The 21,140-nt window shown below is 37.7% G+C and overlaps 1 protein-coding gene across 4 annotated transcripts in view; it reads left to right on the forward strand.

The window, feature by feature from the left end:
- The window catches only part of LOC103459524 (poliovirus receptor homolog), a 54,449-nt gene that overhangs the window by 10,550 nt on the left and 22,759 nt on the right, over positions 1-21,140 (forward strand). For 2 of the 4 annotated variants that reach the window (XM_008401157.2, XM_017310842.1), the window contains exons 4-9: positions 4,569-4,665; positions 12,743-12,891; positions 13,336-13,341; positions 16,504-16,621; positions 16,709-16,824; positions 17,085-18,817. In XM_008401157.2, the coding sequence (XP_008399379.1) occupies positions 4,569-4,665; positions 12,743-12,891; positions 13,336-13,341; positions 16,504-16,621; positions 16,709-16,784 (446 nt within the window). In that variant the 3' untranslated portion in view covers positions 16,785-16,824; positions 17,085-18,817. Of the gene's footprint in view, positions 1-4,568; positions 4,666-12,742; positions 12,892-13,335; positions 13,342-16,503; positions 16,622-16,708; positions 16,825-17,084; positions 18,818-21,140 lie in introns of those variants that run through there. The other 2 variants (XM_017310829.1, XM_008401169.2) reach the window with 2 other exon arrangements.

Consider the following 21,140-nt stretch of genomic DNA (forward strand, 5'->3'; position numbering starts at 1 on the left):
CAATGTACAGCTTTAGGGAAGTATCAGTAAATTAGTATGTTCTGGTATCCGACATGGTTAACTTGAATATCACTAGTGAAGAAGTCATAAGATGTGCACGGATAAATACGTTGCATTTATAACAGTGGTTCTCAAATATTATAAGATGCGTATTAATTTGTTTAATAGCTGGAATTAGAATAATATTGCGTCAATTCCAGTGCTTTCATAGCAGTTGTTTTTCTCAAAGAGACGCATAAGGTACTGTGGCTGTTGCTGAGGGCCGAGTATTTGGGTGAACAGAATCTTTACAAGCAAATATACTGCTCAAAAAAATAAAGGGAACACTTAAACAACACAATATAACTCCAAGTAAATCAAACTTCTGTGAAATCAAATTGTCCACTTAGGAAGCAACACTKATTGACCCGACGAGGGTCCCCGTTGTCAATCAGTGTTGCTTCCTATGTGGACAGTTTGATTTCACAGAAGTTTGATTTACTTGGAGTTATATTGTGTTGTTTAAGTGTTCCCTTTATTTTTTTGAGCAGTGTATTTGATTTTCTGTAATTTTTATCTTTTTCTGACAACAGTGAATTACACCTAATGCAGAAAATCCAATACATATATGGTAAAGATGCTTAACATTTCCCACTTTTAACAATTTGTATCTTGGTAAATCTTTCACAATGCGGATTTACCTAATCTAGTTTAATATTCTGTTTAGCTTGCCTGAACAATACACACGTTGCGCAGGACAGTGCAACAACTAAGCACCACACCAAGCCACAGGCATCCAATAATATGCACAGAAATAAAAAAAAGCCAAGTAGAACAACAAAGCAGCCCAACAATGCACACATCAAGCAATATATCAATGCATATTTCAGCAAAATACACAGAAAACAATGCGCATTATCAAAACTTTTCTGCGTTCCCCATTTGAGCTTATCAATGCATACCGCTCAAATAGCGAACAATTAAAAGAAAAGCCACTCGTAAGCGCTCATAGATACAGGCTTTAAAATACCTTGCGAAGTTCTTACAGGTCTGCGTTAGTGAATCCAGGTTTGGTGTGAGTTTTCCACCACCATTTTTATCCATGAAAGAACGCCTTGTAAACCGGAGTTGAAGCGGATGTGGCTGCCATTTTGTAAACACCAAATGACAGGGAATGCAGGGGATGCTCTTCACTTACACCAGGGCCAGAGGGTTAGCACCGTCATTGTATGTTAATTTTGATTGGCTGATAATTCTGTCAGTCATGCCAAGTACGACTTATTGCCTGGTATTTTTGACAACAGGGTGGCTGGATTTGTACAGCAGGTCCTGAGGAGGAGCAGCTCAAGGCACCTTTTAAGCAGGAAATTAAGTGAAACCTCAATAATACTGATAAGCAACTCGTTTGCAAAAGAAAAATTTAATTATAGATAAAATTGAATATGAGTAAGACGTTTTATACTTTTCTTTTCAATTTTCTAGGGCTGTCAGAGAAGGCCCTGCTGGCCCTGACAACCCACCAGTTTAATGAGCAAAAATAGTTTCCTCAATTCCCTGAATACCAGGAGTATGAAGGATGTTGAGATTACTGCTTCTGGGTTCCAGATGTTATATATATTTTCTTTCTAACATAATATTTAGGAAAAACATCTGGTAAAAGTCAGCTTGAAGGTAATTAATGCCTTGAAAGAAACCTCCGTGCGACCTACTGGCGTCCTGTCCAGGGTGACCCCGCCTTTCGCCCAGAACGTTTGCTGGAGATATTCACCAGCAACCCTCCTGACCCCACTAAGGGACAAGGCTGTACAGAAAATGGATGGATGGAAAGAAGCCTCTGTTTTGTGTTGGGCTCCTTGCCAAAATGTCTGTAAGCACATACTTCAGGTGTGGAAGCTGGAGCTCCTTATATCTCATTATGGCTCTTCCCATTGAATATTTATAGTAACTCACAGCCTCCAGTCTGGAGACTTAAGTGCATATTTCCCATCTACAGCGTTCTACTCAAAGCTGTGATTAAACAGTTAAGTACTTTACCAACAATACCCAACCTCTTTGATGTCTATGAGTCTGGTTTTCATGCTCACCACAGTGGAGAGACTGCCCTCGTATGAACACAGACTGTGGAAAAACCAGTGGTGGTTTTTATTTATTTGTTTGATGAGTAACTAGAGACCCTCTTATTTAATATCTACATGCTCCCACTAGCTCAGCTTATAACAGGAAATAAGATTAGCTACCATAACTACTAAGATGACACACAGCTTTACATTACGACGTCCCCAGGTGACTGTGAACCCATCCAAGCACTGAACAGATGCTTAGAACAGATAAATGTGTGGATGTGCCAGAACAGAAACAAAACTGAAGTTGTTGCCTTTGGATCTAAAGAGGAACAATCTAGAATCAATGCACAGCTTCAGTTATTACAACTAAAAACCAGCGATCAGGCCCGAAATCTCTCTCTGACCCGAACCTTCAGAGCCACATAAGGACAGTTAAAAAGTCAGCCTTCTATCACCTGAAGAACATTTCCAGGATTATTCTGGATTCTGCATCCCCAGAACCAGAACTAAACACAAATGCACCACAAATCTGGAATATACTTCCAGAAAACTGCAAAACAGCTGAAATACTGAATGCCTTTAGATCTAGACTCAGTGGCGCAACTACACATTATTCAGGTGGATGCGAAAATATAGATCAACCCCCCCCCAGGGAAGGAACGTCAGGGTGGCGCTCCTTCTTTGGGGGAACCCAGTTCCTTCCCGCTCTTCCAGCTCTCCCACCCCTCCCCCCCGAGTGACGATATGTGAAGGGTAAAACTCGCTACATTTATCTCGTTATGTGCGCGAGGTGAAGGAGCGTAAGACGCGCTAAAGTATATGGGAAAACATCGGCGCGCCACCCCCTCCAGACGGGGTTTTGCGCCCCCTCTGGTGCTGCGCCCCTATGCGTTGCATACCCTGCATACCCACTTTTTGCGCCACTGTCTAGACTAAAAACCCAACTACTCACAGTTGCTTTTGAAACAATATTAATGAGACATTAATCAACAATGTGATGTGTAACTAACAATGGGACTTGACAAATTGTTTCATTTGTTGACTGTGCATTCTATGATTTTGTGATGTAAAGCACTTTTAACTGCCTAGTTGTTGAGATGTGCTATACAAATATCCTTGATTGAATGACTTGATTGATATGCCTAAGCCAAAGGTTAGTTTCTTTGGAAATACTGATGCTGGGGTCATTTAAAGTCTTTACCTCTTTTGAACCAAGAGTCTCTTCTCTGAAAGGCATTATTTTGTCAAGCGAGACTGTGGGGATCTGTGTTTTCTGTGTATTTATTTTGAGGTTTTTCTGTGTTTATTTAGTGCTGCTCTGCTGTGAGCAGCACTACAGAGCAGCACTGTCCTGATTGTTCCCAGGTGTGTCTTGTTCCCTGATTACCCTCCTTGTGTATTTGAACCCACATGTTGTCTTTTGCCGGGTCCTCGTCATGTAATGCTGTTTAGTCTGTTTCCCTGTGCCGCCCCTGTTGGACTCTTTATTTTTGAATTCTTCATTAAATCATTGTTTTTCCATATTCTGGGTTTGCCTGCGTTTATCCTCACCTTCTACTTCCACAAATCATGACCGACTAAGAAAAAAAAATGTACAGGCTGGAGGCCAGGACTTCAAATAACTCAGCTGTATTTGTAATTTAGTTTCAATAAACCTAATTCTGTTACCGGGTGGTGATGAGAAGTATGAGTTAATTGCTGGTTTGAACCCACGCGCTGTCTGTTTTAGTCATTGTGCTCTTTGGCAAGATACTTAGTCTGTGCAAAAAATGGTTACTAGATCTTAAAAAAACATTGAATCACATTCATCCTTGTGAAAAATACTCAATTAACTTTAGAAGGTGTGGTGTGTTTCCACACAAGAACATGTATTCCCTGGGTGTGGTGTATTACCTGAAGTTTCATCAGGAATTACCCTGGTAATCCAGAAAAAGCTGAAAAACAAAGATATTTAAATGACAATTATAGTTTCTTTCAATCCTCCTACGGTTTGAACTTTTGAACGTTTTATTTATTTTTTTGTGAAAGAAAAAATGACATGACACACGAGAACACACAAAATAAAGTTCATGAATTGTTAAACTGACTCAGAGGAAAGCAAATTGGCAGGAAAATATTGTGTTAAGTTTCTCGAGTGACAGTTTGGTCCACCTCATGAGAAAAAAGATGATGCCCTGATATTAATCTTTCATCAAATTACTCTTTGAGTTTTTATATTGACATAAAAAAATCCTTGAAAATTGATGATGCATTTGATAATAACTCGTAAGGCATAATCCATCTCTGTGTATTTTTATGTTAGAAGTTGGCATAAAACAAGGCTTTTGTCAAAGCTGACTGCTAATGTGTCTGGGTTCTTTATAGCACATACTGTAGTTCGTAAATGAACATAGTAGTCTGTTCTGAGCAGACAGGACCTGTAAATGTAGCGCTGCGTCACTGCTGACGTTGTTTACCAGAGCACTGCGGTAATGCAATTAGTTTCTATTTGATCGTGTTAATAACATATTTCCTTTGTGCTTACAGATCCACCTCTGAATGCGAGCATCAAAAAACAACCAGAGGGTCTGGTTTTCACCTGTGAGGCTGAAGGCAACCCAAACCCAACCATTACCTGGAGCAGGTGCAGTAGTTTTGAATAACTGTTCCTTTATTTGGTATGCCTAAAGCAGTTTTGAATAACAAATCATTTTTATCACCAACCCCAGAGGTTTGGTTATCATTCAGGCAAATTTAGCTGGGAGAGTTCAGATAATGGTTTAGCATGAGTCAAGTGAATAATGGCTGTATATGCTTGTTTTTTGTTTTGTTTTTTGTTTTTTTTGTAAAACTTTTAATATATTAGATCATGAAACTTATTTTAATATCCGACATAACCTGAGGGTTTCTGAGCATAGAGGGCCTGTTAAAGGCTGGTTGTTGTGATTCCTGTAGTCATTGTGAGCTTTTGCTTCTGTTATTTTCTTGTTTTTATGTCTTACTGTCTCTTATCCTAGCTTATTCCCTCTCTTAGTTCAGTCATTTCTTATTTGAGTTTTGGATTTGTTTGCATTTAGTATTTATTTTATCTTTCCATTCTAGTTTATTCCTTTTGTTAGTTCAGTTATGCCTTATTGTTGAGGATTGGATTTGTTTTGTTAGATTTAGTATATATTTCTGTTGCTGTTTAGGTTACTTTCTGGTTGAGTCTTTTGTTTTTGTCAGTTCATAAAGTTTGCCATTTATTATTCCCCCAACTGCTTTCCATTTCTTCATCCAGTCTCATTCGGTTCATCCATTTTAATTTATAGGCACATTAATTGTCAGGCCTTTCACAAGTTTACAATTTGTTTTATCAGTCTACATAATATTTTTCCAAAGGCCTTGGGCATAATAAAGATGTTTTTGGAAAGTATAAAATGGAGCTTTGAGCTCTGTTTGGTCAGCAGTGGTTTTGACCTGGATCTCTAATTTTTGCACACTCTTTTTTTTTTTTTTTGCTATCATGAACACTCAGCTTGGCTGAGAAAAGTGGTCCGTTAGTGCTTTTTTTTTGTTGTTGTTATTCAGCTTCTTTTGTGAGCTCTTGGATGAATCATTAATGGTTTTTAAAGTTATTTTACTGGAACATTCTCCCCATTTACAGATAACCTATCTTGCTGTGGTTTCCTGCAGTCTAAACTCCTGCAGTCAAATACCTAAATCGGGTGATTTAGGTATTTGCAAGGAAATCACCTCCTTAGAGTTTATTTTTCATCTAATCTGAAATTTCTCTTAATTCAGGCCACAACGTGTTGCTTTTTAAAGTCTTAAGAACTAGTAGTACTTCTTGCTACTTGCTGCTTCATGTTCTGTTGTTAATTTTGCATATTGCATGATAATAAGTCCTGTGAATGGTTTGTAAAATGTAACTGAATAGTGTTTCATAGAACTATTCAGATGTGTCAGATGTAAAAAATTTGGTAAATTTGTCATTACTTTCTTTTAATAACAACAATCACTCTTTAAAACAGTTGAATGCATAAATATAACTATATACACAAAAAATATATGTAGCAAAAAAAAATAAAAACGTGTGATTTCAAGTCTCCTCAGAGATGTTTGTATCAAGTTCTTCTGACCATCCTGGTCTGATCTCATTGAGCTTTAATGTATTGAGTGGTAAAATGCTATTATACATTTCTGAGATTAGTCATAGACATTGTGTAGGAGTTTGCAAAATGATGTCCATTCCTCTCTTTGGGGGTAAACTGGGAAAGCAAGGACGGTTGTTACAAATAAAATCTCTAATTTGGAGACAGCGGAATAACGTGGAACGCTTTAAATTAAATTTAGAGGAAAATATACCGTATTTTCTGGACTATAGAGCACACCTCAATATAAGCCACACCCACAAAGTTTAAAAACAAAAAACTGGAAACGTACATATAAGTCGCTGGTATCTCCACCGCTCTCGGTTTTCCACAATAAATCTGCTATTAAGGACGTAGTCCTCTTATCTCCAACGCAGAATCATGGACTCATTCATACCGAGCTTATGTGCAGCGGCTGTAATCAATGTGATTACTTCACATTGAGGAATATGAAATAATCATATGTTTTATCTTCTGCCTGCGTCTTTCCAAACAATTTATGCAAAATTGGTATGTCCTTTTGTTTTATCATTTTTCTTCCTCGTTTCATTTTTATTGTTTGTTTAGACAAATAAATTAAAAACACTTAAAAAGGTTTATGAGGAGATAGCACTGGATCTTCAACTATATACAACTTGTATATAATAAGAACTATATACTAGTAAAACTGTGAGAATGAGCTCTGACTGGAAGGCTGCTACCATTTCTGAAAATGAAGGCCTGTTTTATTTTATCAAACAAGTTGTGGCAAACAGGCATCTTGTGAATTATCAGCTGCAACATTAAAACATGTGATGCATCACATGACACTTTCCATTCAAAACAACTCTTGACTTCTTCCAACTCAGGAAAGTGTCGGTGATGGAACACCTTCAGCTTTGAGCCAAAAATATACCAGCTTCAATGTTATTTTTCTGCTCTTATATGTGGTTAGTTATTCAACTTCTCTAAATGTGTAGTATTTTGTCCAGTGGCTTGTGTGAACTGGGGTTGTTTCAGTGGTCAGTGTATTTTGGTTCCTCTCACAGACAGCTTGTCTGACTGCAGATAAGCTGTATCTACAAATAGCACTCGAGAAAGAGGTCACTTTGTACATCAGCATATCTTCTCTTGCCTTTAAACAAGCAACAAAAGAAGGGGAGAAGTAAAAATAAAGGAAATAATAAATCTATCACCTGGAATACATCCTGTGTTCCAGAATATGACACATTTAAAAACACCCAGTATATTTCACCTTTATGCCCCTGTGTAAAAACACATGCTAAACCAGCTTCTGGAGGAACAAAAGGCCGTTATGAAACTAATCTCCTTCACTCCCCGTAGACGGTTTAACATAATGGCCTTAATCAGCTGATATGATTGCAAACTGTCATGATAAGTTTGTTGAACTTCCGTATTTTATTACAAAGGTTCCAACAAACTTTGTAATAAAACCTTTATTACAAAGGTTTTCCCTTTTTGCATTAAAAGGGAAAAGGCAGACTGACATAAACCTTTTAAAACAACGAAAACAATTTCGGTATTCTGATTATTGAAATTTAAAAGTGCTGTGGTACCGTTGTTCTATCACACCCGTTTCATACCGGACCACTTACAGCACCGGTGTTAACGCTATAAAATGAACRCTCTCTATCGTGGTATCACCCATGGAGGGATTTCTTTATTTAAATGGGTTAATTTTTCAGAGGGATACAAAGTGAGGGTATCGTGATTTTAGTAATTACATGTTTATAAGAGCGATTTTCTGTTGTCCTTCCATGGAAGCGGGCGGCTTTCAAACGGAAATAAAACACTTTTTAATACAAGTTGCTGCTTTGATATGATTACAAAACTGCCAAAACATATGTACAATAATCCTCTATAAAACATTTGAAAATCAGACACCAGACAATGTGAATCACAGCAACATCATCAGCCGGTGTAACGCTGAACTGATGCGGTGAAGCTACCAGTACCAGGAGAACAAAGCTGCGCCAAAAGCTAACCAACACTGAAGAGAAGAAGAGCTGCCATTGATGCAGTTGCAGCCAGGCATGTTTTAATGTTGCGCAATAAAGTTTTAGTAAGTTGCTCAAAGTCTAAACTGGTATTGTTGTGCATTTAAGGTGTAAAGTTTACCTTCGACCTAACGCTCCCCAGAGGAATCCCAGCGCCCCCCTTTTGTAAAAATTTGCGCCAGCGCCCCCTGCCATCCTCTGAACGACCCCGGGGGGTGGTACCGCCCATGTTGAGAACCGCTACCTTAGAAGCTTTAACATTCATCAGTTCAATATCCAGATGGAATTTGTAAAGCCATCTTTATAATCCTGTATGATTCTTGTTTTCAGAACACAGTCCCATCAACTACGCCCCTTTTGTTAGTACAGCAAACAGCCATAAATCCACCTGCTTTGGGGCCTTATTTTCCAACAAAGCTGTTATTGTGACAATAAAGAGACATAAAGCCATACTAGTTTACCTGGGGCATAACGCTTCTTCTTATATTTTGCACTGTCAAGGAAAAAAGGTATTTATGAAAACAAGGGTTTTACAACACTGTGATGGGTCAAAACAGAGTGAAGCATGTGGAAAATTTTACTCTGAGGGCATTAGTTGTTGTTTTTTAACAGTACCTAAAATGTTATTCAAATTCTCTCTCTTTTTACTTACATAAAACAGTTTTTGCACTGTGTCCATACATGTCCATGCTTGAATATAATGACTAAAATGAGTTCCTCAAAGGCGCTATCAATTTAGATTTGATCTTGTATCTGCAGGTCTTCCCCTGCTGACATTAGTAGAATCAGTGGGTTAAACTAACACATGCATGATTCAGGGCCTTCTCCTCATTCCAGTTTAGTGAGCATGAATTGAGTACATAAAGAGAGAGTTATGAAATTGGGAGAAAACATATTTTTAATGAAATGGCTGAAGGTCATTTTGTAAAACCAGCAAAAGTGGAGTAATGAAACCAAAGGTAACTGTTAGATCCACTGAGATTTAGGGCTTTAAGGGATCTTTCTGTTTAAGACAGTGCAATCATAGATGTGCAAATTTTGTTGTTGCTTATTCCGACTACTTCAATCTGTCGCCCAAGAGATCAGGAAAAAAAATACGTTGGATCGTAAATGCTGAACCACACCAAAGTAAACACCAAAGGTGTGGTTTCTGTGCTAATCTCATATGAGCACAAAAAAACACAGCAGCTCTGAACCTGCTAATGGACTGAATGTTTCGCTATGCCTTGGGGCGTAGGGAAACAGCAGCTGGTGGGACAGCAACTGCCTTAATATACTGGAATAGTTTAGTAATGCATGAATGGAGGGAATAATGGTAACATTTCTCTACAAACTGTGATGTCGTTCAATAAGTCAATATACCAAGAGTTATTGGGGATTGTTGTGGAAAGAAATACTACCAAGCACTATTCAGGTAAAATCACTCAGACTTATTTATCAATTGTGCACAACTCGGAGAGCTCATAGGACAATCGATCATGAATCAATTCTGGATGGAAAGCTCTGCCATGCAGAGACAACACCTGAGTTTTGTACCACAGATAAGGACTTCAAAGCAAATGGGTGAGACAGTCCGTTTCCCATGCAGCTGTAGAAACAACTTCCAACCTTGTACATGTAACCCAAATAGCAACCCAGCCTTGTACATGTAACCCAAATAGCAACCCAGCCTTGTACATGTAACCCAAATAGTTCTTTTGGTGAGAGTTCACAAGCATTCAGCCAACATGATCAGCAGATGTTAACTTATAGCTATTTTCCACCACAGGATGAAGATGTTTTTGCTGATGTTCTTACATGTAAGCTGCGACTTAGCTTGAAACAGACCATGGCATGCATTGTTTTCCACAATAGCTAAGAAAGTTGATATTTTGTAAACATAAAGCTAGGTTTTCAGTTGGTTGTTGTAACAATGTGTTTTGTTTTGTTTTTTTTGTAAAAGAGGTAACTTTTATATTTGCAAGTTTCTTCCTAGGTGGAAAAATCAACTACATATTGAGCATATATTTAAGACGGGTGTTCTCCTTGAAGCTTCACAATAATATTATTGTGTTTTCTATGGCAACTTTTCAAAGAGACAAAACGGGCCCTGCCTTCCACTTATATTATCACATATGTGTAAAAGAATCAATAGTAATTATCTTCCCTTTTGAACTACATGCAGTTTCCCATTAAGGATACAGAGTCCTCCGTGGTGAGCCTCAAATTCAGGAGTCATAAACTGACTCAGTCTGAAGTTTTTGTTGATTCCTGTGAACCTCCAGAGTTCTGAAACTTGAAACGAGCTCATCTTCAAACTGTTCTTCTCCAGTAGGCAGTCAAACTACTCCCTAAAAGTCTGAGGTTAATTTGGGCTCAGTGAAAAGGAAATGAATGTTTCCAAACTATCAGTCTCAAAGTTTTTTTGCCCCCTTCCTATTCCTCCCTCCTACTGATAAAGTTGCCAGACTTTCACTTTAAAGATTATTGTCTCCATTGGGAAACCAGAGTTCTGGATTTGTCTCTTTCATGAAACAGGTTCAGTGGTTTTTGGTTACTTCGGTTGGATTGAGTCTTCATTCCTTTAAAACCATGTAAATGTTGTTCATTGTTGTTTTCAACCTTTTTTAACACTGTGGTGTAGCTTTGGTTTTGTGAACTCATTCAAAGCCAGAAGACCACATTTATCAAAGTGATATTAAAGCTGGAGAGGGAAATCTGGGCCCGACTCTGGATATGCAGTGGACGGACGGACAGACGGACGGACACTAAATCTTCACACTCTTAAGCTCCTATTTACTCTTAGACACTTTGTAAACATGCGCAACATGACCAACATAGCAAGAGTTGGCAAATATAAATTATGTAGATCAATGGACAAAACATTTGCTATTGTAGATTGGAAAGTTCTACAGTTGTTTTAATTTTAGGACAGATTTGCAGTGCCATCTGGAAAATTCTGGAATAAAGAAAATTGTGTGGATATCTTTTTCCTTCTATTGTCTAAGTGGCAAAAGTCCTGTAACTCTTAATAAATGGGATAGATTTTACTTTTGTTAATTTTATCTTCCATTTGCTAAATTACACCTTGATTTTGACATTTTACTCATCAATATTTGATTTTTGGACTTACTAATTGAATGAAAACGTCTTCAAAATTCAGCTTCAGTCAGTATTTAAAATAGGTTCAACTATAAGTATCTTGAACAAAGCATAAAAACTAATATTTAGAGGAATCCTCCAAACAAAATGAAGGTGCCAAGGTCAACTACGGTAAGTGTCCCCTGAAGAATCAGAATTTAGTCGAGGATACTCTGACTAAATTTGTTTTCTTACTTGACAAGTCTAATAGTTCTAGATTATAAAGTAGCAATGAAATGGCCCTGTACCAGACTCCAAGAATCTCACACTTCACTAAATCTTTATATAAGTTGAGCCATGAGTTTGAACCATAAACCGTCTGGGACTGCCTCAATTCATCTTCAGCCTTCATCAGTTGGGACACAAGATAATCTTTTGTTTTCAGTTACCTCAACTGCCCGTAACATGACAAATTGGATAAGCATTCACATGAAACAATTGTTTGTTTAAACAGAAAAATAAAAACCTGCCCAATTGAAGGGTTTCACACAGAAAACTTGCCAAGCCTTTTGGTCGGAGTGCCGAGGCGGATCACCAGCGGTACATTGTGTTTTTGTATTAAAAGATGTTAATTTGACAGGAAATGTCAAAACATTACTGGGTAATTATATGCTACAGGAAGACATCGCCAGTGAAATGCTGTTTAAATCCAAAACAAATTTTAAAAAATACTATTAAAATGAATATGAATTATTTACACTTCTGTTTAATCCTAATTTTGTTTACGGAGAATATCAATGCTGCCAAGTTTGATTTGTTTCAGCATACATAAATGAAAAGATTTTAAATTGTTTAACATTTAAATGTAAGATTTTAAGGAGCTGATAAGCTTACTTTGCAAAAGTTCAACTCATCTTTTATCAATAATTCTGCTCCACCAGTGAAACAACAGAGGAAAAACAATTTAATTATTTTTTTTAATTATTTTTTTTAAATTATTTTTCTAAAAACAAAATCAAGCAATGCTTAGCCTGGCAGGGGTGGGGGGCAGGTAAAGCCTTATAATACACTGGGGAAAACCCTGCAATAAAACACTCACTCACTCATGACTATGGGGTTAGTGCTAAAAATGTGGATGGGCCATTTTCAATGAAAAACTATAAAATACTCTCTTTTAAGATCTGAACTTGTTACAGCTGGTTTTACTGTGTCCCCTCCTAAAAAACCCACTGTGTGTCATAATGTGCACAACAATGATTAAAGTCATAAATTACAGACTACACAGAATAAATGTGGGTATGACTAACATCCATGCCTGGTGGTAAACATGGGCATGGTTAAGCTTTCTGTATGATCAAGGCAGTTACAGTTTCCACGCCCACAGTGGGTGTTTTCCTAGATTAATGTAAGCAATCATTTATTATCCTGAACCGTCATTCCTTTGTGACCTGTTATTTACCATGAGACGGTAAATAAGCATTCACATGAATTTCACTGTGTGCTAAAACATTTTCCTGACTTTTTCTCGCAGGTCAGGCGACATTCTGTCTCCATCAGTCTTGACTCAAGGGGCCTTGCTGACATTTGTGAAGGAATCTCAAGACCTGGCTGGTCTCTACCAGTGTGAGGCAAATAACACATACGGAAGCTATCAGAGTTTCCTCTACGTGGGTTTCTCAGGTGATAATTTGCCTTTGACCTGTTTAAAATAAGCTATTCATGCATTTTGGGGAAGTATTTTCTGTACATTTTCAAGCAAGTCTTTGGGGATGTGAATATTTTGTTCTTTAATAATCAATGTTCTCCTCAACTTCTCTAAATTTGTAGCATTTTGTCCAGTGGCTTGTTTGAACTGGGGTTGTTTCAGTGGTCAGTGTATTTTGGTTCCTCTCGCAGAAAGCTTGTCTGTGTCTGCAGATAGTACTCGAAACAAAGGTCACTTTGTACATCGGCATATCTTCTCTTGCAACAAAAGCAAGGGGAGAAGTAAAAATAAAGGAAATAATAAATCCATCACCTGGAATACATCCTGTGTCCCAGGATATAACACATTTAATGAAAACACCCAGTATATTTCCCCTTTATGCCCTTGTGTAAAAACATGTGATAAACCAGCTTCTGGAGGAACAAAAGGCCGTTATGAAACTAATCTCCTTCACTCCCAGTAGACGGTTTAACATAATGGCCTTAATCAGCTGATCAGATTGCAAACTGTCATGATAAGTTTGTTGAACTTCCGTATTTTATTACAAAAGTTCCAACAAACTGAGTGTGCATTAAAAAAATCTACTGATACTACTTAAACCATTTTTGATTTTGAGAAAGTTACAACCATATTTTTCCCTACAAATTAAAATCCGAATCTGTTGTGATCTGTGTTTTTCTGTGTAGTTATATTGAGATTTTCTGTGTTTAGTCCTGTTTCCCTGTGAGTCTATCTCCTGTCCTCCCTGTTCATTGATCCCAGCTGTGTCTAGTTTCCTGATTATTCTCCTCGTGTATGTAAGTCCACTTGTTGTCTTTGTCTGGTCCTCATCTAACATTTGTTTCTGTCCCCTGTGCTGCCAGTAATTTTTGGATTTTGAGTTTGTTTTCCTCGTTCTTTATTAAACATCATTTTCATCATGACTACCTGGGTTCACCGGCGTCTCCCTCACCACTCACAACCAAACATCATCACAGAATCATGTCTTGTAAATTTGTATTCAGTCCACTTTTACACCAATTCTTGATCACTCAGTGACTTGAGTTTTGAGTTTCACTTGTGTGCAGTAAATCCCCAGAATTGACGTTGAAGAAACTTGATTGCATGTAATCAATAGTGAAGGGAATGCTGTATGTAATTTACAGACTGCATCTCCATTCATGCTAGCTTCACAGTTTTCTACCATCAACTGCACTTGCGTATGTACAACCAAACGCTATTTCAAATGTCTTTCGCTCATTGCAGACAAAATGTCTTAAAATCTTGCATTCTTTTCTTTTGCTGTTGAGATGACTAAATCCTTCATGATCCTGTCTTTATTTTGTAATTTAGAGCGTACCCCCGAGCACGTAACAGCTCAGACTTGTTCAAACTTGACTGCAATGTTTTTTATAAAGATGGCTCTCCAATAATAAAGCAATAATAAATGAGTGAGGAGGAGACACTCTCAACCGCTATTTACAGCATAATAACCTTGTGAAACACATCTCACATAAGATCCAAATTAAACCATTTAAATGTTTTTATGCAATAGGACAAACTAAAGAAGTCTGAAAGTACTTATGCAAGCCACAGACCCACATATTCCAGACAGCATATTTTATTATCAAACCTATTTCAGTCAACAACATTGACTGGTTGCAATTACAACTGAAAAGAGGGAAAAAAAACAGTTTAGGTCACAGCAAACTTGCTAACTTGTTTTCTAAAGGAAAAGGGTGCTATTAGGGGACAGGAAATTCTGCTGCGCCTGCAGACTGAAAGTCCATCATCCGGACAAAAATCAATGTGAGTCGTTTTTCCTATCTGCTGAGTTTCTGTCCTTCCTATCTTTTCTTCACAGCTGCAGATTGTTGCATTTGGCGGTTTTTGCCCTTCTGGCAGGAAACAAAATTATCATTTCATCAGTAGCTTGACGGGGTTTAAACTGAAAAGGTTTATGTGCAGAGTGCTGTGCACTACCAAACTTTCTATTCTGTAGACTAACGTCAACACAGGACAGCATTTTATTACACAAACTCCAAAATGTGTGTTTCTCTTTGAAGCCTCAAGCTATTCTCAATATGTTTCTGGACCTGTGGGCTCTGACCGGGAGCTGTATTTCTGAGAAAAAGCCCAACAATGACCCAATTCTGTGTGCAAGGGGCTCACATGTTTTTGGTGCTTAATGGTGCGGGGGACTGTGTCCATTCCAACTGTGAGATATTTGTAGTTGAAGGATTTGGTCTTGTTACAGGATGAAAATCTCTGCTTATAAAAAGGCGACTGTGCAGGGCTGAAGGATGGAGTCAGCGCGGCCATTCCTGTTGTTTTGTTTTGATGAGTTTGTGCGGGAGTGTAGACTGTGAAACGGCCCTGAAATTAAATATAGCATTATGCTAGAAGAGAAGCTACACAACCAGATGTTGAATGAAACAGTTTAGGTCGTTCTTGTGCTAGAATGACAGCTCAGACTTGTCTTTGGCAATACTTGAAAAAGCTCACAGAAACATCCAAATAATTTTTCTGCATTGAATAAAACAGGCTAAATATTATTAACTAATTGGCTGCTTCTGAAGGTAGTTTGTTGAAATAAACTTTTTATTTAAAAACATTAGTTTTTTTCCCCCTTTCCTTTGCAATTGTGCTCTAATTTGTGTTGGTCTATCATGTAAAACCACAATATAATTTAAGTTTTAGTAAAACAAAGTGTGCACTCTAGTAAACTTTGTCAGGAGCCCCGATATGTAATTGGCCTGGATCCGGGTTTCCGTCTGTGTGGCCTTTCATGGCATGTTATTAGCACCACCAAGGGACTCATTATCAACCAGTAAATCTAAAAATGGTGAAAAACAAAACCAAAACATACAGATGAATAGGCTTTGACAAACAAACTACATACCAAAATATTCATTTGAACACAAGGAAATAGTTTATCAGATCAAACATTTCTGTCAGAGGCCTGATTTTAAGCGGTCGGATGGCAACCAGTCATTTAATCTGATTTACTTTCATTAAATATTTCAACAAAACAAAGCACAGGTTTTCTTTCTTTCTTTTTTTAGGGAGCAGAAATTGGAGAACGAGATACATTTTAAACGGCTAAGACAAACAGGGCTCACTGCTAGAGGTTGCCTTAGTTGACTGCAGTGCTTCAGGAAACATGCATTTTGATTTCAGAGGGGGGAAACCTGAAACTTGTTCTCAAACAAGGACATCAGTTTCTGGAGCACTATTTCTGTGCAAGGGGAATAACACATTAGCGTCTGCTACCTCAAATATATATTTGAGGTAGCAGAAAGTACTTACTGCTACCTCAAACATATATTTGAGGTAGAAGACGCTACCTCAAATATATATACTTTCCAAGCCACAGCCTATTTTAGTCAGGCAAAAATATAGGCCATTGGCTTCTATCACCTCTCTTGTCTTGAACTGTAGTCTTTGGCTCTGTGGGCACCAGACATATTCTGGTCTGGTGCAGTTCTTGTTTTCAAGTTCTAGTAGAAGCTACATGTTGAGCTCTGTGAGAGTTATGTAAATCATATATGACATTTTACAAGTTTGTCAAAATCAAGTTTTTAATTACCGTTTTACGTTTGTGTCTTGTTTAACAGGAACAAGCTCCACAACTGGTTGGATTTTTTTTTGTATTCTTCTTCTGATCATTGTGGCAGCTGGCATTGCTGCATTTCTGCACAAACATGGATTTTTTAAACTTCCAAGGTAAAAGCTACAACAGCCTTTAACCATTAACTCTGATGCCAGTTTAAAATCATGCTGCTCAAGTCATGTCTTGTTTTTACTTGTCAGGTTTCTAAGGCGTGACAGAGAGGCAGTACGAACATCCTCACCAGACGAAGCAGCAAATGAAGCTGCTGAACTATAACACCAGAGGGAAAGAGTTGGATCCCAAGTTGTCCAAGCAGGTACTGAAACTTAAGCTTGTAAGTCATGCCACTGACATGCATTTCTTTCTTTTTGTAATTTTTACGTGTAAAATGTGTGTGTTTTAAAATACTTTTTAATGTAGTTGTAATCTATGTATAATTTATTGAGTTGTTCTTTCTTTTATTTTGTGTAATGCAACAACTTTATTTTTAACAATAGCCCCCCTTCTCCCTCATTTCCCACAAATCTTTGGAGATTTAATTTTAGGCTAACCAGATGTGTGAATTGTCTGTTTTAGGACCATCTTTGACAGAGATTGAAGCAACAAGATGCTGGCTTGCTGGCTCGATTCCTGCCTCTGTCGTTGTGTCCTTTAGCATAACACTCCACCCACCTTGCCTGCTGGTCAGAGGGTGCATGGCAACTGTGCTGCTATCTGAGGCATTAAGGGATATTTTGTATCTCATCACTTCCTGCTTCTTCAACAGATAAGCTGCTCGACGCTTGGCATTTAAATGGGAACTAACCAGAACTAGCCCTCCAACCATCAAATCACGGCTAAGAATATTGTTGCCAAAGTAACCCTGATTGTCAAGAAACAGACAAGCCTGATATTTAAGTTCAATTAAACCTTATTTATGTATGTTTCCTCCTCACTAACACTCCCTATCCCACGCCAAAAAGAAAAAGGATTCCCATCCCTTCTGCGTCAAACATAACTCTTTATCACTGTGACATCACGGCTGTCAACTGAGAATCCTGACCTTGTGCCTAATGTAGCCTGTGATTGGTTTGGCCTCCAACTCCACATTAATAACTGAAGGATGTTTATTTAGGATGGAAGTCGGCGAACCAGGACTGAATTATGTAAAAGGTTTTCCACTAACATACTTATGGACACTATTTTTAGCAGTTAAGCTGAACTTCATTGTTTTTAGTGAAAACATGAGAATTTGCAGTGAATAATTTGACTTAGTTTTCCAACACTGCAAATTTATTTTAGTACTTCAGCCACCAACATTTGGCTTCCCTTTTGGTTACTTTTCTTCCCACTGCTGTTGTGCATCATAAGCAGCTGTATGTTTAGGTCAAATTTTTATATTAGAAAACAGTTATATATTTAAGAGAGAAAACCCCATGTCTCGACTTTAGAGCTGATGTAAGCTTTTTTGTAGAGAAACACAGTGGAATAATTTTTTACTACACCAGTAAAATTTATGTTTACCACATTTTTGTATATTTCTTTGCTGTGAGAAATATCCAAAGCAAAGACATTGGATGTTAATCTGACAACATCAAAACCTGAAATAAAAAATTTTCGAGGTAAATTTTTTCTGCCTAAATGTATATGATGTAAGAAAAGGGTGCAAGTAGAGGCCCCAATATTGTGGCAAAAATGTCTCAACACACAGCAGCTTAAGTGAACTCAACTTACACTTTAATTATTATTATTATTATTATTATTATTATTATTATTATTATTATTATAGAAGCATAGACACCTGTTAAAACATCAGTGAGCATGAAAAGTAACTTAAAAGTTCTTCTGTCCCCTCAGAAAAACTTTGAAGTTCTTCTGAGGGTTTTTGTTTCTTTGAAGCAGAAACTAAAACTTATAATAACCCTTCTTGGATGGACGTTGGTGGAAATCAGCCCACACCAGGGCCATTTCAGAGCTTAATTTTCCTCTTATTATGTTATTTTGTTGATTTTTAGGTGGATACTTGGAGTTACTATGATGCAGGAAAATGAAACCATCGATTAGCATCTAGTGGACGACTGAAGGGTTTTTGAACCCAAACTTTGTTTTGAAGTATTTACAACCTTATCCAAAAAATCCTCAGTTACATATGAGGAAAATAAATCCTCCAGCATGACCAAGGCACCACTTTGTTAAAAAAAAATCCCTGACATTTAAACTTTTGAGAGGCACTGAATGCACATCATGCATGAGTTTGTCCATCCATCCATCCATTTTCTTATACCCATGTCCCTCAGTGGGGTCGGGAGGGGTGCTGGTGCCTATCTCCAGCTAGCGTGCCAGGCGAGAGGCGGGGTACACCCAGGACAGGTCACCAGTCTGTCGCAGGGCAACACAGGATACACAACCATGCACACACACACCTAGGGACAATTTGGAGAAGCCAATTAACCTGACAGTCATKTTTTTGGACTGTGGGAGGAAACCAGAGTACCCGGAGAAAACCCACGCATGCTCAGGGAGAACATGCAAACTCCATGCAGAAAGACCGGGGCTGGGAATCGAACCCACAACCTTCTTGCTGCAAGGCAACAGCTCTACCAACTGTGCCACTGTGCAGCCTGCATGGGTTTGTATGCTATTAAAGTAGTAAGTAGGAGCAATTAAAGCCCCTTAATGTTAGTTAAATATAAAACCTTAACTAGACCAACCTATAAAAATCTAAAATTAACCATTTTAGATTTTAGTTGTTGGGTTTTACTTGAGTTGAAATGTGTGGAAGACGTGTGCCACTCACCCAAACGCCTGAAAAGCATATTTCTCTTTTATTTTTTAAATCTTTGAGGCTTTATTGTGTTTTTGAAAGTTGTGGTGGACTCAACTATTTCAGTGACCGAAAAACACAAACAATGACCAACCTACGCTCCCTTTAGAGATGTTTTCGAAACCAAGTGTTTGCTGTATTAATAGTTTAGTTTGAGACTGCATATTAGCAAGTTTCATTCTTAGTCAACATCACCTCCTGCAGGCTTTGTTCGGGTTAGTTACACTGAGGAACTATGTTAAGTTCCATATTTTACTTTTTTTTTTCTTTAAGTTGTATGTGTTTTTTTTTCTTCCAAGAATGTCAACGGTTCAGCATTATTTATTTTCTGAAGGTAAAATGAGTGTTATTGTGTTAATTTTTTTTAAATTTGATTTAACTATTATTAACTCTGTTGGGTTATTGGAAAAGTGTTGAGTTATCGCTCATTTGTTTAAATGAGGCTTCCAAGAACCCGGACTTGAAGTCTTTCAAAGTGTTTTTATCAGTTCTTCAGATTTTCTAAGGTTTTTTTTTTCTTCAGAATTTAGCTGCCTTTATCGTTTTACTTAATCTTCTGACCATTTTCAGAAGAAATTTATTTAATTTTTTTTCTGTTCTGTAGGTGTTTTTTTTTTTGTTCCTATTTAAAGATGGTGTTAAATGATGAACCACAGTTTGATCTGAAGGGACTCAAATTTATCTGGTTCCTTTTTCGGCCTGAAGCTTCCTTTGCCTCAACCTGCCCTCGCTTTTGCTCAAACGCTTCCTAGTAGAAAACAATAGATAAAAAAAAGAATCCAAAAGTTTTTGATCAAGAGCAAAGTGAAAAGGTTGCACCTAGAAAATTAACAAATTAAATTTCATTTCTGATAAGACTATCTACCTGCAGACACAGCGACACAGCATTATGCCGGTTCACCATTTTGATTTTAAAGTGAACTGGGATTTAAAACTCGTGTTTGTACCACAGCAGGTTTATATGAATGATTTCTCCTTGGGTGTGTTCACCCTTATCAAACTGCTGAACTTTTGAAAATCCAAAACCGTGACGGTAAAACCTTATCTATGTTTTTATCTGATTTATCTGAAAGGCAGCATTTTTATCTGATGCTGCCTTTCTTGTTTTTTTGGCAAACTTTATTCGTGACACAAAGTCAGCGCCGCTCTTAACACCGTCGAACTCGCTCATTATTCTCATAAAGTGTGAATCTACAGAAACTAAAAATAGTATTTAGTGACACCAAGTCAAACTTCTGCTCTGTTTCAAGCACACAAGCATAAAGACATGACACTGCACCAGTGTGAAAATGTACAATAGCTGTTTCGGTTTTCATAAATGTTGCTGATGTCGACTACGGCATCCAGGTCAACCATCATGCTGGTTAACCATGACACCTTTTACACTCTGCACAGAAATGTGCAAAGTGTTTGGACTTGTCCTTTAATAAAACTATCGGTGCTATATATACTCACATAGCTTTAGTGAGTGAGTATGTGCTTTTACAATGAAAAATCGATACAGGCACCAAGATCGTTCCTGTCTCAAATTCGCCGGTATAGCTACATAACAGACCTAGCATACATTAATACTGTTGCTGTATAAGAGAAAAACTAGATGTAATCGACAAAAGTTTTTCTCTTTTATATACAGGTCCTTCTCAAATATAACAATAACAATATACTAATTTTTTGAGAAGGACCTGTATATATTAAGTTTTCAAAATACAGCATACATGAATTATACACAAGAGTATAAATCATATATATAATAATAATTCCCTTCTCACCCTCCGCGGGTGGTCTGTTTCATCCTCTGAGCTCGGGTCCTCTACCAGAGGCCTGGGAGC

This window comes from Poecilia reticulata, linkage group LG2, assembly GCF_000633615.1.
Source record: "Poecilia reticulata strain Guanapo linkage group LG2, Guppy_female_1.0+MT, whole genome shotgun sequence".
Lineage (NCBI taxonomy): Eukaryota > Metazoa > Chordata > Actinopteri > Cyprinodontiformes > Poeciliidae > Poecilia > Poecilia reticulata.